The 19,153-nt window shown below is 34.9% G+C and overlaps 1 protein-coding gene across 1 annotated transcript; it reads left to right on the top strand.

The window, feature by feature from the left end:
* On the top strand, positions 1-17,781 carry LOC144446410 (cytoplasmic dynein 2 intermediate chain 2-like). Its single transcript, XM_078136165.1, has 12 exons — positions 1-200; positions 1,659-1,743; positions 2,265-2,321; positions 3,050-3,131; positions 3,835-4,007; positions 4,454-4,525; positions 4,919-4,985; positions 5,985-6,124; positions 8,006-8,162; positions 8,413-8,678; positions 9,222-9,430; positions 15,786-17,781. The coding sequence occupies exons 1-12, from the start codon at positions 142-144 to the stop codon at positions 15,913-15,915; spliced, it is 1,497 nt and encodes a 498-aa protein (XP_077992291.1). The 5' UTR covers positions 1-141; the 3' UTR covers positions 15,916-17,781.
* The last annotated feature ends 1,372 nt before the right edge of the window (positions 17,782-19,153 follow it).

Raw genomic sequence — 19,153 nt, forward strand, 5'->3', positions numbered from 1 at the left:
TGAAGTCCCGAATCGCGAAGTCGAGGACTTGTGAGTTGAGGGCTAGCTGCAGTAGGTTGATTGACTCTTACCATTTGTAGCAGAATAGGACATCAAATGGAAATGCTGTATTAACAGAGACAGACTTTTACCACACGCAAAATGTTTGCAGATGAACAGCTTGACAGCGTAGAATTCAAGTCTACGTGGAGGAAAGAGAGGTAAGGAACGTAACCCAGCTCCTATCAATAATTGTAATTTGTGGCTTGTGTTTTCATTTACAATACTTTTTTATATCATATATCTTTATATGTGATTTTGTGTGACTCAACATTGTTCGTTTTACTGTTTATTTTCTTAAGGGTTCTAGTGTAGGACCGAGAGCGACGTAGTGAAACCGCTACACAGTACTGCATTTACCCAGCTCCATCTTGTCCATGTCCGTCGCATGACATGATCGATGCTACATATAAAATCATGTGATCGTTGATCGTGTGTATGAATATGATGGGAGAAAGTCTGAACTCTGCTTCTTCTCCTCATGAAAACTCGCCGCGCCACAGAACCATTATATTGCCAAACCAAACCACACGTTCGACACAGCCTGTATTGCTTATTATATTCAAAATAAATATTCGTGAAATATGTTTTGATTCATGAAATTGATGAATACTAATCAATCAATCAATTTAATAGATACACATCAGCAAACCTCCATTGGTTAAATTCGAATTGAGATGATAATAATGAAAAAGATAATGATATATTATAGGGGACCAGGAGGATTGTGATGCTGTGTGTTACAATGTATATATACATTTCAAGTATAACAGTATTCTCGATTGGCAGGAATGATGTGTATTTTTTTCTCAGATAAATGACACGTTAGTGAACATATTGATGAATATGATAAACATTGATGCAAATCCACATTGTGAGGGATATATCAGGTATACCATGCTGAACTAGGTTGTACCCCTTCGAACAGAAAATGAGACTTATTTTAGGTATCAAGAGAAGTCGGCCAATTGCAAACTCGGCCAGGAGAACTCAGCCTGTTTGAGAAGTTGGCCAGTATGTAATAAGACAATGCTCAGGTTGTCAGATGTAAGCTCTGTATGTATGCTTTGTGAATATAGCATAGCCAATGGCACACACAGCTCCAGAGTAAGGGGTAATAATGCCCAGCTTTGTAAATGATCAATGGAACAATCATATACAGTGTAGACCTACATGTAGGTTGCCATATGCAATGCTACTACTGGTGGTGGTATGTATGCTTTGTAGCACCCTTTGGGTACAGTGCAGTATGGCAGCTCCCAAGGGTGATAACAACTATATTACTACAAGGTGTGAAATATGTACAAACTTGTTCTTGCCAAATTCAACAGGCCAAATTCTCCTACTGGTCAAGTTCTCTTGTATTCTTATTTTGCGGTCATGGTATGTCATAACAATATATTTTTTGACATCATTATGTCACAACATTCAATATGTATATCATTTTCCATAATCTCCCAATATTTTCTCTATTCAAATTTCAGTCAGAAAATCCTTGTGATATGAGAGTATGTTTTACTTCTCTTTGACTTGTGACAAGGTAATGTCACTCATACTGTCTGTTCATAGTTTGGATAGTACACTATAATTTGTTCTGTTTATTTTTACTTATTTTGCAGATCAGTGAGAAACAGCAGTGCACAGACAAGTGAGATATTAACAGATGAGGTTGAAGTGCAATCAATAGAAAGAATTAGTATCAAGGTACTAAAATATTCATTTTACAACAAAAATTAACATATGATTTATTGATTCATTCCCAGATGTTGTATTCATGCCCTGCATTGCAGTAGAGTGTCCTACAGAACCAATGGAAATGAAATGAAATGAAAATAAGTCAGGATTTCAATTTGTAAGAAAGACACTTGTTTGGGATAAATATTTGCAAAGTAAAATACTTATTTTGCCTAGCTATTGTTTTGGTCCAACAGCCATTCTCAACAATATGTGCATGGATAGTACCTAATGTCGTCACCTATTGCTATAAACATGCAACAATGTAGTTGGGTAATTGCTGTATGAGCTGAAAGTCAGTGTTTTTGTTATAGTGTTGTAGTATATTAGTAAAGTCTACCTGGTTCACCAGAATTTTCATCATGTTTCCTACCAAAAGTATGGCAGAAGATATGGAAGTTTATATAACTTGTACCAGATTTTTAATTTGTGTGACAATGTGGAAACACTGAAAGACATATACATAGATCAGGATTCTTTTCTTTCTTTAGATCCAAACAGAGGAGGAACCAGAGAAAACTTTCCGACTGATTGATGATAATTCTAATGTAAGTAAACAATCTTGTGTTTGTATTACCATGGAGTATACTAATATGACAGGATCTCATGACATGTGGATGCAAGTGTACTGTACTTGGGATATTTGAATGAGCAGTTACAGTATTCTGTATGGCGATACTTTCACCAGTGTAGCGAATGATAGTGCTGCAGAAAACACTGGAAACAAGAATACAAATACCCCTGAGTACCCACACTGGCACTTGTGTATTACACAGCATTGGGTTCTGTTATTATTACATATATTTATCCAAAACAGTAAATTTTTGTAAAAATGATACTGTGCTTTTTTGCAGCCTTTTATATACAAAATATGATCATGCCATAATTTGCATATGATTTGCATACAGGTCTGCAATAATTGTTTTGGTATTGCACTGCAGTGCAAATACCACTAGTATTACGTACAAGTAATAACTGACATGTAATAATGGAAAGTCAAGCTGGTCAAGGAAGTGCTGACCTTTGACCTAGTCTTTACACAGACATACTCCAGACTGGAAAGCATAATGATCAGTATATTTTACTAAATGCTGGTAACATTCAGTCATTTGCATAAATTTATAATGTCTTGATACATCGTGAGTTTAACTTTAGTTATGAGAATATCATTTTTCAAATCAGCTTGTACAAAATATTTGATGAGGACTAGCTATTCCCATACCTACATGCTGAAATTACCATACTTAGTAATGATATTTTTGTGTGAAATGTCCAGGAATTGGCAGAATTTTTGAGGAATGTGGAACCATTTGTCAGTAAACAGTTGGAGCAAAACATTAGAAGTCATGCATTTGATGGTAAGTCAATAATCCATGTGTACTAGATTTTGTAATAGGTTCAACTGATATACAACTGCCGACTTTAGACAGTGGATAAACAGAAGGTGTTACAAAAGAAAGTGAAGAAATGAATTGGATTAATAACACTTGGTACAGCAGGTTGGAACAGCAGAGACTTGTATTACATTTCATGGTTTGATAAGAACAGTTTTATGGTCTCTTTATGTGTACATGAAATGCCAGGAGAACTTCTAATTGTTTTTGTGAAAATGTAAACTATTATGTAAACAGGCCATACAGCTGTTCTTATCAAATGATGTAATATACAAATCTCTGTACTGCCAACATGCTATGCTAACTGTTATTAATACAATTGTTTACTTTCCCTCTTTGTAACGGGTTCTGTTTGTCCATGAACTGATGTCAGCAGTTGTAACTGTAGTGGTAGACTGTGTAACTCAAAAAGATTCTAAACATAGAGTGATATAAAGCTTGATCATCATTGAAAAGATGAAAAATATAATTTTTTTCAGTGTCTCATTCAGGTTATTGGTTTACATGCATCAACCAAATAGTGTACAACGGAGCTAAGGAAGTGTCCTAAGGCTTTTAAATTTTAAATATTGTTGTCTACTGAGAGTAACTTCCATGCTTGTACTAGCTATGCAAGGATTATGTCATGTCAGGATAACCTCAAGTATTGGATGTATTCTTGGTTTAGGTTATGAAGTGAATTGGAGAGAGGATACACATGCTGTGACTTGTTTACATACATTATCCTATGCTGCCTTGGATGAAGAGTTGCAGTGTACAGGGCTGTCATGGAATTCTACTGGATCTGTTATAGGTGTTTCATATGGAAGGTTTGATCACCAAGACTGGTGTACTCACAAGGTATCTCTATAATCATTGTCCTCATCTTTACAAAACCGTCACCAAGACATATTTATGTTAACCCGGAGACTTTGCTGTCTGGCTCTGCGCGATAGACATTGTCAAGTCAGAAAGCCAAGGCTCTCAGCTAACATTATGTATGTTTTAATTTACAATTGACTGCTTTCTTAGTTCAGAGGTTTACTCTGAAATTTTTCATAGAGGAGACTGCAAACTGATAATGTCAAATTATGCATATATCACTGTTATATTTCTGAAAGGAACTCAGTGAAACACTATCAAAAAATTTCAACCTAACTTTCCATATTTAGTGACAAGTTGCAAAGTATTTAGGTAACAAACTGGAATTATTTATTTCCTCATTTGGGTCTTTTAATTTGGACCTAGCACATGAGAGTACTGCCCTCGTTTGATGACTGCCCAATGTTGTTGTCTTTTGTTTTCAGTCTGTGTTGTGTACCTGGAATATTGACAGGACTATTAATATTAATAAACCAGTGTCAACAATTGACACATCTGTGAGTATTATGTATTTTGTGTTTAGCTGTTATTCCTCAGTAGTTTTCTTTTCTCAAATTCTCAGTCAAAAGTAATATTATTTAAAATCTGATGCAGACGGCTTGATGTTCTGAATTCGTTATAGCATATTTTGAAATGTTTTGTTGCTGATGACATACTCACTCTAGGTAGGTTGCAGCCACTTCCATTCTGCAGTTGCAATCGAGTACTTTCAGAAGACTGACTTGACCATCTGACCGTCATCACAATATTTCTCAAGATTATTTTTTTATGTATAAACACTGAATGTAACTAATTAAAAGTGACCGTACTAGGACTAGCATACAACAATCTTTAGTCATTGTACCTATTGGTGATGTGTAATCTATATTTGTTGTGTTTATTTTTTCCAGAGCTGTTTGATGTGCATTGCTTTTCATCCAAAGAAGCCAGCTATCATAGCAGGAGGAAATTTTAATGGTAAGGTTAGAATTGTCAGAAAGTTATCGTGATTAGGATTTTATGTTCATAAAGATAACTGGAATAAGATTTGTTTTACTAAATCTTGGCGACTGTTGGTATGAGAGTGAGTTTGGACTCCAAGTAAATCCATTTAAAGTAAAAATGTGGTCACTGATACTGGTGTCATGTATGAAGGGAATCTGCTATAAAGCCTCTCTATTCATTTCATGTGTTAAATCATAGATAAACGTTGGACTCAAACGTTGCTGTATGCTTAGTTATCATTCCCCAATTTTTTTTTCATTCTGCCAAGAAAAATACAAGTGACCTTAAGGGGTCTTGTCACTTTGAGTCAAAGATGAGAAGTGGCAAAACCTAAAGATTACAAGTATTTGAGGAAGAAGGCAACGGATATATAATTATATCTGTGAAAGCATAATTTATGAAAATTCTAGGAGAGTAATGGTGACTTTAAACATGTACCATATTTCAAGCACTGCATAATGAATGGCATAGATCTATATTGTCAAAATGTAGAATAACCTGGGTATAAATCCCATGTATTTTGTTTAAACATATTCAACTTTTTTTGCTTGTGATATAATTAGAGATATTATTCCCCAATATATTTCTTTGTTCAGCTGAGGGAAATACCAGTGACGTAAGGGGGCCTAGTCGACTCGTAGTGACAACCCCTTAGGTCATGAGTATTTTTCAGCTGAATGAAGACAAATATATAGTACAATTATACTTCCTCATGCATAATTTATGAAAAATCAGGAAAAATAATAGCAAGTTGACTCATTCCAGTGATGTAGACACAGGTTGTCTTACATAGAATGACCAAAGTAAATATCCATATTTTCTGTTAAAGACAATAGCTTGGCTTGAGTATGGTGTAATGTGTGTTGTACATAACAAAGTCTGGAAATTTAGCAGATATTTCATAGCATCTCTTCAATATTTTAGGGGACAACATATAAATAACACTATTGTTGTTGTTGTTGTTGTTCATAGGTGAGATTGTTGTATGGGATTTGAGTCGTGAAGATGAGACCATTGTAGCTACATCTGGTATTGGAGACGACTCTCACAGAGAACCAGTATCAAAGATCAGATGGGTGCAAGACCCAATGTCTAAAGGAAAAAAATATAATGTAAGATTATTTACTAGTTTATGCATTTGAGCTAGAAAATTTGTAGGTGTCCTTATAAATAGCCTTGACTCTTTGCTTAGTTGATTTTGGCTATGTTTTGTCAACAGTCATTTTAGATATTTGAATTCAAATATTTTACTCTATAAAATGAAGTACAGTATTGGCAAAAATATGGGTCACAAATTCTTACTGCGTTTTAAATCTACTTGTCAAATGACATCAAGGGCATTACCTCTTGATCTGAATCAGTAAGGAGCTGTGCAACGTAAGCATAGCCAAGTCAATCAAGCATACAGTGTAGGCCAACTTCTATCAGTACTATGTCATGCAGTAATATAAGCATCTTAGCTTGGCAGTGAATAAGTGTATTACCCTTTTGAACAAATTGTTCAAAAGGGTAATTCTCCTTGCCCCTTGGGACAAGTACTTTTCAAAACAACTTGCCCAAGCCTTGAAATCACTTGCCCACGGCAAGTAAAAGGCCATTATATTGACCCCTGCAGACTAACTCAAACATTGGTAGTTTAGATGTGAGTTGTCAACCGAGTGATTCTATATATTTGAACAATTGTTGCGCCCTGTTAGGGTGCCCTCATGGATCAGCCAACCCTTTCACAGATGAGACTGATGAGGACAGCACAACACAATATATTTTACAGTTCATATTTGAGTTGGACTGTAAGATACACCATGTTAGGGTGCCCTCATGGATCAGCCAACCCTTTCACAGATGAGACTGATGAGGACAGCACAACACAATATATTTTACAGTTCATATTTGAGTTGGACTGTAAGATACACCATGTTAGGGTGCCCTCATGGATCAGCCAACCCTTTCACAGATGAGACTGATGAGGACAGCACAACACAATATATTTTACAGTTCATATTTGAGTTGGACTGTAAGATACACCATGTTAGGGTGCCCTCATGGATCAGCCAACCCTTTCACAGATGAGACTGATGAGGACAGCACAACACAATATATTTTACAGTTCATATTTGAGTTGGACTGTAAGATACACCCTGTTAGGGTGCCCTCATGGATCAGCCAACCCTTTCACAGATGAGACTGATGAGGACAGCACAACACAATATATTTTACAGTTCATATTTGAGTTGGACTGTAAGATACACCATGTTAGGGTGCCCTCATGCATCGCCCAACCCTTTCACAGAGGAGACTGATGAGGACAGCACAACACAATGTATTTTACAGTTCATATTTGAGTTGGACTGTAAGATACACCATGTTAGGGTGCCCTCATGGATCAGCCAACCCTTTCACAGAGGAGACTGATGAGGACAGCACAACACAATGTATTTTACAGTTCATATTTGAGTTGGACTGTAAGATGCACCATGTCAGGGTGCCCTCATGGATCAGCCAACCCTTTCACAGAGGAGACTGATGAGGACAGCACAACACAATGTATTTTACAGTTCATATTTGAGTTGGACTGTAAGATACACCATGTTAGGGTGCCCTCATGGATCAGCCAACCCTTTCACAGAGGAGACTGATGAGGACAGCACAACACAATGTATTTTACAGTTCATATTTGAGTTGGACTGTAAGATACACCATGTTAGGGTGCCCTCATGCATCGCCCAACCCTTTCACAGAGGAGACTGATGAGGACAGCACAACACAATGTATTTTACAGTTCATATTTGAGTTGGACTGTAAGATACACCATGTTAGGGTGCCCTCATGGATCAGCCAACCCTTTCACAGAGGAGACTGATGAGGGCAGCATGACATGTATTTTACAGTTCATGTTTGAGTTAGCATTGTTTGGAATAGTATTACAATCATGATACTGAATATAATGATGAATATTTCACATAGATATCACAAATTCTATCTTTTTGCCATAGATTGTAAGTGTTAGTAGTGATGGCAAAATCCTTATCTGGCAAGTGAATCGGAGAAAAGGTAGTCTTGAATTGACAGAAGGGTTCATCCTACTCACAGAAAGTATGCCGAGGAGTTTGATGAGGTCAGCTAGGGTCAGAGGCAATGCAGAAATGGGAGGTAGGTTGTTTAAGTAGTCAGAGATTTATACAGCAATTTACATCTCGGGCTCATTATACAGTTTGAGAAGAGAGATGACACAACACAGAAGCCTTATGGATATGAAATTGCTGGAGGGAAGTGATACCTCCTGTCTGTCCTACCAAGGTACCAGGTACAAAGGAAGTGACTCTGAGGTCATGGTAGTTCTAGTGAAACTGGAAAAATATCTGACTAATTCACTTATCTGCCAATCTTTTCTCTTATGCAGTCACATGTATATCTTATGCACATGAAGATCCGTCCTTGTTTGTTGTTGGTTCCGAGTCTGGTGGAGTCTTCAAATGTTCAATGAATGCCAGGGGTTCAACAGCAGGAACTAACATTGAATCGTCCATTCCATTGAGATCACCAGTCACATTTTCCTTCCAACCACACCATGGACCTGTCTATGCTGTGGACTGCTCACCCTACCATAGAAATCTACTGTTGTCATGTGGTACAGACACCACAGCAAGAATTTACAGCATGTTACAGGTAAGATATTGTGTGGTACAGCTAGAATTTACAGCATGTTACAGGTAAGATGTCATGTGGTACAGCTAGAATTTACAGCATGTTACAGGTACGATATTGTGTTTCATCTAGCTACCGATAGTATCCATGAAAAGATGCCAATATGTGAAAAAACATTACAGCATCACAAAGAAAGTCCAGCAAAATGTTTTCCAGCCCAGACTTCTTGCTACCCTATTTTCTTACTGTAGGAAATGAGATGCCTATAGTTAATATGGATTCCATCCTATCTGAATGACAGTTTCTTTTGCAAATTGTTAAAGGATAAATTTGTGTTTATTACCAATAGTTACTTAGAATCTATGAGTGAAAGTTTTTCTTCTTTAATGTTAATTTCTTTTGGTGCAAACATTGTTTTCGCTATGTAAGCTGAAATACGTTTAGAGTCAAAATACATATATTCACAGTATATACACAACAACTTGATGATATTCTGTGACCAAAATTCCCAGCTGTCTGACTTGTTTGTTTTCTGCTTTTTTAATTTTTTATAAATGTTTCTAGGATAAACCCATCATTAGTATAGAACCTGGTCTAGGTTACCTGTTTGCAGCTAAGTGGTCACCAGTCCGTCCATTGGTATTTGCAGTTGTCACAGGAGAAGGTCATTTACTTATATATGATTTGAAGACTAGTAAAATTAATCCTGTGTATACATTAGAAGCTGGTTCAGACAAGGAAGCTGTTTTCACCCTGGAATTCAACCAAAACCAGTAAGTACTTTAATAGTTGTATTTTGGTTATTGGAGTAAAGGATAACAGCCCATCAAATCAAACATGGGAGGGTCAAATATAGTCACAGAGATAGTAGATTATGGAACAAATTGGCTTCTCCATCAGGTTGTCTGTCAGAATTTGCCTAGTATCAAACTATTGGTATTATTTTACATAAATACACATCAATACAAACTTGATTCTTACTTTTCATGTTTTGCTTTGCAGTCCTTTCTTTTTTCTTCCTTCATTTCTCCATTCTTCCCTTTTTATATAGTCTTGTCATATCCACTCTTTTGATAAATTGTTAGTTCAATTTTATCAACTGTTTGTTCTTCCAAATTGCTATCAACTGTCTGGTATGACCTTAGAATGATACTTTTGTTTTAGTTCAAACTTCACTTTCTTTTCACCTTCTGTTTGTTATATACTTTTTGCTGCCAAAGTGTAGAAATTGTTTCATCAATTTGAATTTTGTAAGTTGATACCTGAAGCAATCATAATTCATTCAAATTGTTGGAATTCTGTTAATGTCAATACTCAAATACTGCAGAAGGTGTAGAATTAGTGTGGATTGTTTTTCTCATTGATACAAAACTTGTAAATTCAAAGTAATTAACACATTAAAAAAGCACTTTTTAATATTCATGGATTCTACAAGGGCTTTCAGAAATCAGAAGTCTTAACAATTTTTCTGTAGAATAGTAGAATATCACCCAAAGAAAATTCAGGTCATTTTACCTGATTACCATATGGTATCATTAATGTTTTGCATTATGACTTTCCTCATAAAAGGCCACACAGGAGCATAGCTAGTTAGAAATTCAAGTAATTTTCAATTTATTGGATTACCAAGATTCAACTGTACTCTGTATAAAGAATATTTTGCCTAAATTGATAAAGTAACTACTGCATTTTATGCATTATGCATGTCCATAATATCAACTCCTGCATGTTTAGAATATGTAAATTATAATGCACATATTATAGTTATGACCATAATTGGACATGTTAGCTGGGGAGAACACTGGCGGCAGCTATTACAAATGTAAATAATAATTTGTCTGAGAAAGTTGGTACATAATTGGTATGACCATTATTTGACATGTTAGCTGGGGAGAACATTGGTGACAGTTACTAAATACCTGTATTAATTTGTTGATATCTCTGACAAAGTTGGTACAAGTGTGATGAGTTGAGCTTTAAAGGCTGGGATTGCTGTATTCTAATATACAATACCTTGAATTCCTAGTGAGTCATAAACTCGGCATACAATGAAAAGTTCAGTATACGCTGGTATTTTTGAAGGCAAAGTAGCTTTCCTATTAAAAACATAGTTGTAGGCTGAATCAATAAATTTTGTCCTTTGTTAATTTTCAACACGTTCCTTGGGTATGTCCTCATTGGAACTGAACTGGTTATAAACCAAAATGGCCGACTTTAAGAAAACAAAATGGCTGACAGCACCCGCAACAACAAAATGATTTTTGTAATACAGGCATTTGAATTTTTCACTTGTGAGTAAATTGTGTCACTAACCTTAACTGATAATGATACATGTAATCAGCTAGATTTGTAATACTTTGCAAACAAAAGTTTGTTACTAACATGCAACCCACTAATTTGTTATTCATTTACAGAATTGGAGTCAAACAATTTGGTCATGAGTAAGTAGTGTTGTGGGGGTGGATATGTCAGGGGGGCTTGTAACAGTAAACACTATGTCATATGTTCACCTCATAACTGTGTTTTGTTGTTTGATTTCATTTCACCCCTCACAAACATCATCCTAGTCTGTAAGTAATGTGTCATCTGGGGTGGGATTGACAGCTGTGTCAATATCAAGAAACAAATTTCAAATTTCACCAAGTTAGGTAAAAATTCTCTGATTCAGACATATTTTAGGCAATGGTTAAAGTTAGTAGCAGTTTGATACAACATTGATCATTACAAGGAAATAAACAGGTATACCGAGATACCTTTAAGAACTTAACGTAATCCATTTTCCAAACTGTACTGATTGTGATTTTTAGCCAGTTGGTTTGTTCAAGTGTATGCATGTAGAGCTTAGGAAAGAGGTATACGACAATAAATGTACACTAGAGAGCAAAATATTGGGTATGAGAAAATTTACAAAATAATAATGAAATAGAGATTATAAAGGACAACAACTACAAAAGTAATCAGAAGAAACAGTATGGTAAAAAGTCAACAATCAGAAAGAAAATGGTTGTCTTGAACTAAAGATACGAGCCATAACGTGGGTGATCAAAATATCATACTTGTGACAGATGAAGGGGTATCATATCTTTAATAGATACAGTTGTAGCAAGTATTGGTAACATGGAAAGGGAAAAACTATAGTGATTCTTTCTGAGTGGATAGTGGTGTAAAGTGAAACATTAACAATCATTGCATGTAACTTGTTATTGTACCTGTAAATGTAAATGTAAAGTAATGGTATTCCTAGTGGTGGGCACAGCATGTTTATTTCAGCATGTGGTTGTTTTTTAGCAGATATAAGTAGTGTATATTAGAGGGACACTTTCCATAATTCTGCAGTTTTATTGCTAATGTAGACTATTGCAAACAGAAATATGTGATTCCTTGGTTATTTTAACATGTCAATTGTACAGAAAATTCATAGTATGACAGTATGTCAGGAAATTGGTTGCAATTATTTGCACCTTGTTACTTGGCAGCCATATTGTATTCATTGTAAATCATATGACATAGGTTGTTTGTTGTGGTTCTGTAGTTTTCAATTTCAGTTCTACTGTTCAGTATATATATTTAAAAAAAACCAACAATCTAATAATATGTGATATTATGGAAAATGTCTCTCTAAGTACTGGTAATATTTAGCTCAATTTTAAGGAACATGTCAGACATAAGTTAGGTGATTTCAAATACTCGTCATTACTATAAAAAGTACATGACATTACAATAAAAATGTATAAAAACATCCCCCCCCCATAAAAAAAAATAAATACATATTCCATTTTGTTTTTGATGTATACACCAATCTGACCTACAAAGAAGATTCTTCTGAGTTTCCTTACAAAAAATATGACATGTTCCCTGATATTGTATTTAGAGATAATATTAATGAGAAAAATATTATTATTCGTATTTTTGTTTGAAATGGTGATGTATGGACATCATTCTTACTTGCTGCACAGTTGGTGTATCACTTTATCTATCTAGGATAGACAAACTGTGGTCGTACATTATGATTCGTTAAATGAACAGTAAGAAATATCTCTTGTCGGCCATCTTGAAAAATGGTGACCATATTGGATTTTTAAATAACCAATGTTTTCTTGTTTATTTATAAAGTGAACAGTTACTTCATTTACATGTGAAACTAAAATGGATAATGTCAAACAAAGTTTATTTTAGATACAAGATTTCTATTGAAATTTCATTCTTTGTCGTTATTTACCTATTAAATGAATCATGAAGATTTAGTGAAATGCTCAACATACAATTACCATTTTCAAATAAAGCATGAAAAATAAGTACTTCTCACCCGTATTGCTATGTTACTTACAACTGTAATAAATTTGCTTTTAATGCACACGATTGACTTGTGACATAACATGTATTTGCAACAGATAAAGTAATGGTTGCCACAAACGCATATTTTATTTTATTTCAGTTGTTAAAATTTTTTGAACACTGACACCTTGCACAGGATTGCTTTGATTTTCTGATAAAGGAATGTTTTACACCATTTACTGCACATTTACATATTTACATCACATATTAATATCACATTACATATGAGGATAATTACCCTTTGGTACATATGCATGCCATGCAACATTTTCATATATTAAATTCAGTAAGAAATAAAAACCCAGGTCTATTGCGATCTTAAAGCCTGACAAAATACCACCCACCCCTTCCCTCACTGTGACATCAAACAAAATTACATTTAATCTAACTTTTAGAAAATACCTGCAAAAATTATTCTATACATTTCTTATAAACCCTTTACAGTCATTGTAAAATATTAAATGCTCAAAGATGGACCATTTCCTATCAAACCATCCTATGTCTAGTTTTCTACACAACAGATAGTCTTATTTACTATATTTATTATCTGATGTTAAATAATAGTTCTCAGGACTACTTAGCTTTGACCATTGCTAACATCTCCCACTATATAATTTAAGACTATAAAAGCATATGTGTTATTCCTAAGGGGAAGTAAACTATTGCTTTGTTTTTTTCTCCTGTATGTAAACAAGACAACACTCCTCAAATTTGTTTTAATCAATGAAAATTACTTTTTACATTCTAATATTATATACTTTGGAAGGAATATGAATTTCCTTTATTTCGGAAATGTAAATGTTATCCCTGTTGGAGAGTAAAATATTGTTTAAATTGTATAAGACAATAAACCCAAATTGAAGACTGCTGTGATCATTAACCTTTAGTAAATTAAGACTATCCTTCTCAGTCCTGAATAGATTATTTACAGGAAAAATAAAGATACCTTGGTGTTTCACGCATGCAACGTGATGTTTGTTTTTACACACACTCGGACAACTTCAAATGCAAGTTAAACAATTATAGAGGTGCCGTGCACAGTGGGGATGTAAAACAGAAAAGTTACCATGACGTTGATTATCAGCGAGTTGGAGAGTAACAACTGACACCATTAAAATCATCAAGTCCAATCAGCAGAAGCCTGTTTCTACTGCACTGTGAAAGAATAGCAATGCTTATCAGTGTTCAATGTGATTGGGTAAAGGATCCTGCTGTGTTTATTGTGTTTCTGTTCGTAATTGAATTGTCTATCTTTGTGTTAAAAACATGTCACATGAGTGAAACACAGAGGTAACTTCATTTCTCCTGTACAAAATACGCTGTTCATATCATTAATCAAGTGTTCGCGTACTAATTCTTCACAATGTAAGGTTTACTACAATAAACATAATTAGGCTAAAGCAGGGTGCTTATCATAATTTTGACAGAATGGCAAATACTATTATCATGGTATTTCAGCTCAGCTAGCAGTAACAACCAGGGTGTGATAAATTGTGTATTCGACCATACAGTTTGTACTGGTGCAAACTTCAATTTCATGGTGACATTTATACTACAGCACATCATTCTATCATGCTATATCATACACAACATTGCAAGACCAAGTGGTATAGACTTCAACCAAAGTCATGGTTTTGATATTGTTGTACAATCACAGTCCCTCTAGAGGTACTGTGATGTCATCTATCACTATCACTGAGCTTGACCAGAGTTTGCTGCATTCCAGACAAATTATTAAAACTTGATGTAAAACATCTACATGATCCCTCACTTAACCTAACCAAAAACGGTTACATTTCACGGCTGGCACAGACATCTACCATTGACCACTTCAAGTAATTGAACACATGTTAAGGGTTATATTGTTTTTGAAGTTGTAAATGTTGCACCCCTGTGTCTGCCAGCTGCAAGTGAGATACACAAGTCATCCCTGTGACAACAGTCTGTGGGCATGTAATAGAATTGTTGGCACTATCAAAATGAGTTTTCATTGTATCTCACCATTAAACTTAGTCTAGAAACTATATGTGTGGTCATTTCTCTCTCTCCAACGTGTAGTCAGATAGCTTTCTCTAGAATGACATTCTGTTCTTACCATCAGCTGCATTAGTTTAATGCTATTGGAGCATTGATATAAACGTGATGACATTATTTTTTGTGTTCTCATGTGATTTACTTTACTACTGGAGGTTGAGTTTGTAGTAAACTGAATGAAGTAACCAATTACAACCGCTCATTAGTGTGTGATGGATTACTTCTGAAATGCATTGTTCACCCTTTCCCTAACAGGACTCAGATTTAGCTATGTTTTCTGTAGAATTGTCCATTTGACTATATGTGGAGAGGGCGAGATCATAGAAAATGAATCTACACATATAGTTTATTGACTGTTAAAGAGAATGTATCAGATTCTACACAAGAAATGCCACAGACATCTGTATGTGGTTTGGAAATGCATTAGGTGAGCTGACGGTCTTCATCACAGAAAGCTGGGGCTTATATACAAACTTAAATGTATGCAGCAAACATGTAGAGTTGATGTGCATGGAATAGTGTCAATAGAGGGCATATATTGTGAATGGTAGATATACTGCAGTGCAAACAGATGTAGAGACTGGCTAATACAAATACTATATCAAGCATGTTAACATAACCAGTTAATTAGCAGCAGCTCTTCTGCTTTAGTTCAAAATGTCTGCTGCAACTATAAATGTAAAGATTGAAGTATTGTGGTGCTAATATGACAGAAAACTAAACATTTAGTGAATCTGTGCACTTTATCTTTCTTTGCAGACGTCAGTTGTTAGCTACTGGTGATGGTAAAGGAATGGTTCGTGTGTGGCAGCTAAGTGATGCACTTACAACGCAAGGAGCGAGAGAGATTGAATCTCTTGGCGACATTGCTGCTTCAGCTCTTGACTGATTATAGCAGCAACATCTTTACCAAATTGCTGAGACTTGAGTTTACACGATGACATTTTCAAATTAAAATGCTAAAATCATTTTCATAGACTGTGTTTTCATGTGTTTACATGGTAGCCCAATAAACATTTCTGACCAACTACATACAAACCAAAAAGACAGAATAATTCGAAAACAAAAATGATGTTGCACATACACACACATAATACAGCAGTAAAGCCATGCGCACATTAAAGTAATCATCAATGGGATCATTCCTGAGGTCAAATTTGTGCAGTTTCGAATTGCTGTGATGTAGATCTTTTACATGATGCCACTTTCAAATCTTTCCATTTATACTGTATATGACTACCCTTTCAAACGAAAATGGACCACTTTGAAAATGATCCACTTTCGGCAGTGTTTTCAAATAGTTGTGTTTTCATTTGAAAATGGTGTCATGTATTAACAGGGCCAGAAAAACTTCCATTGTGCAATTTGTGCACATATCACATGAAGAAGAATTTCTTATTTCTGTGAATTCTTTCCTGAGTGATTCTCATTTGGAATGTTTTTGTTATATTGGCAAGTAGGTAAAAGTTCATTAGTTCCCCAAGTATCGTATTGTATGTAAATGTGTGTACATTTTACCTTGCTTCCACCCTCTATTTTCAGGGTACCCAAACCTTGGCAAAGAATACTGTTATTTGTGTAATCCCTACATGCTAACATACATGTATTACAGACCCCACTATATTGTCAAGTCTGACTGTTCTTCTTAGAAAACATATTTTTTGTCTGTATTATTTACTCCAAACGTTTCAAAGGCTTACTCAATAAATAGTGACTTATGAATTCAAATCACATACTGCCTTGTGCAATAACTTTGAATGAAAAGTTACCTCTATGTCATTCTTTTTCAGAGGTCATATTGCAATTTTCACCTTCAGCATATATCTATATCTGTATCACTTTGTTTGTCTGCTTTTATCCTTAGTTGAAGCATGGTGAATAGTTCAGCACAATTTGGAGATATGTCATCGTTACTCATCTTTAATACATGGTGAAGTAGCTTGTTTACAGCACTAGTGGTTCTCTGTTTAGCTCTCATACCACTGCTTGTGTTGTGAAAACGTTGGTAATTATGATTTGAAAATGTGTGCCCTATAACCTGATTACAACCATGACGTTATTCAAATGAAGTCATTATGTAAGTGTACACCCAATAACCCTGGTTACAACCAAGACATAATTATTCAAATGAAGTCATTATGCAAATGTACACAGTACACTGAGATGAACACAGGAGTTAACACATAAAACATGTGAAGTGTGCATGTGATAATTTACATGTAATTGCAGTGTATGTCAATTTAACATACAAGAGTTTGATAATGACTTTGGGGTGTGGCTTGCACATTTTCAAATCATAATTACAAACGTTTTTTATGTTCTCAACACAAGCACCACTAGTACCATACCGTTAACAGGCTAATGGTGAAACCAATACAACTTGATCCAAGCTCTTGTAATTCTTTGTATAGTGTATATTATATGTGAAGGAAACCTATCCTATCAAATACAAGGTGTAAATTGCTTTTAGTCACAAAGTGCCAACAATTGAACATACTATCATGAAAATGTAACAAATAGATAATGAGAATCAAAACTATTGTTGAAATATTAAGTTTGACATATGAGTTGTATGACAGAAGGTAGCAAGGACAACAGAATATCATTGTACTTTCTGTGTAAGCTGAAGTCTGCATATACACATGATGTGATACTGTATGTTGCCTTTAAAAAAAACAAATTGTCTATAGCACACCATGAGTTTACTTGTGATTTATTTTCAGACTTTTATTATTGTACATATTGTATCAATAAAATGATGTATTTCTTCTGTATAAAATGTTTCTGTTGTATTTTTTTAAAAACTAAATTGCTGACAAACAATTTTTTTTTCTAGACTACCAAGTTTGTGCTGCCATTACAAAACAAGTCCTACTTATGTTTGTTTGTTATTCTTTACTCTAGTGGCTGTTTAAATATATAAACCTGATCAACACAGTCTTTGCTTTATTTAATCACAATACATTATTTCTATGTTGTACCAGCCAATAAACTTATAAGACAAACAAGTATCAGTCCAACTACAATTAATATTAAACAATCACCAAGTGTTAATTTTTTTGTATGTGGAAACGGGACTTGATGGAAATATTTTTCTGAAACTCGTTCTTGTTTACTTTCAAACGCTTATAACTTTTATACATATTAATACCTGCTACTTTTGATAAAATACAAAGTTATCAAAACTAAACTGTCCCATGAGAGACCTTGGTTAGTTAGTAATCCTAGGTTCATTTCATGCCAGAAAAGAACACATTACTACCGGGTATAGTGAATGGTATAGATATATACTTGCAGAGTAATGAACAGTATGATAAGACTGTATTTTGACAAGGCTAGGGATTACATGTAATGAGTTCCTAGTATGTGGTCACCTGGTATATATGTCCAGATGTAGTGTGTTTCATGTTTTGACAAACAAGATGCATTATGTCATGTCGTGATCACAGTAAGCTTTTGCCCATCCTGACCAAGTTCTGACCACGTTGTTGAATTCAGCTTTATATTATCATGACACTAGAGTTCACTTTTGAAAAACTTTCATAAATTATGTAAATTTGTGCTCAGAAACAAAGTTCTGCTGGAGTGTCTTCAGTTACTGGCAGAGTTTTCATGAGTGAATCCGAGAACTGTTATACTATGACAACCCCATGGTGTACATTGGATATTTGTTCTCTGCGGCCGTACTTTCATGTGTGTATGAGCAGAAAACACTGCAAGCATCAGTGCAAATACCCTGTACCCACACTGGTACTCAAGTGGCATTGTGTTCTGTTATAAGAAATGTTTATCTGAAGAGCAAATTGCCATGAAAATGGTACTGTGTGATCATGTGCTTTTGTGCACAACGAACGATTGTGTCCTCATTTGCATGAAGGTGTGCAATACTGTTCTTGGCTTGCGTAAGTAATCACTGGTATATATGTAATAATTTAGTGTCCATACAATATTGTACTGGTATGTACATTTGATGTGCCAAATTATGAGGGAATAAAACAAATTTATGCAAGTTGTCAAAAGTGATACACAAAATACTAAAAATACTAATGGGTACCATACAGCTATCTGGTAATTCATTTCAGAGTGTCACTCATTGGCACATGTTTCATGACTTTCAAAGTATGTAA

Source organism: Glandiceps talaboti, chromosome 15 (assembly GCF_964340395.1).
Source record: "Glandiceps talaboti chromosome 15, keGlaTala1.1, whole genome shotgun sequence".
NCBI classification, from domain to species: Eukaryota; Metazoa; Hemichordata; class Enteropneusta; family Spengelidae; genus Glandiceps; species Glandiceps talaboti.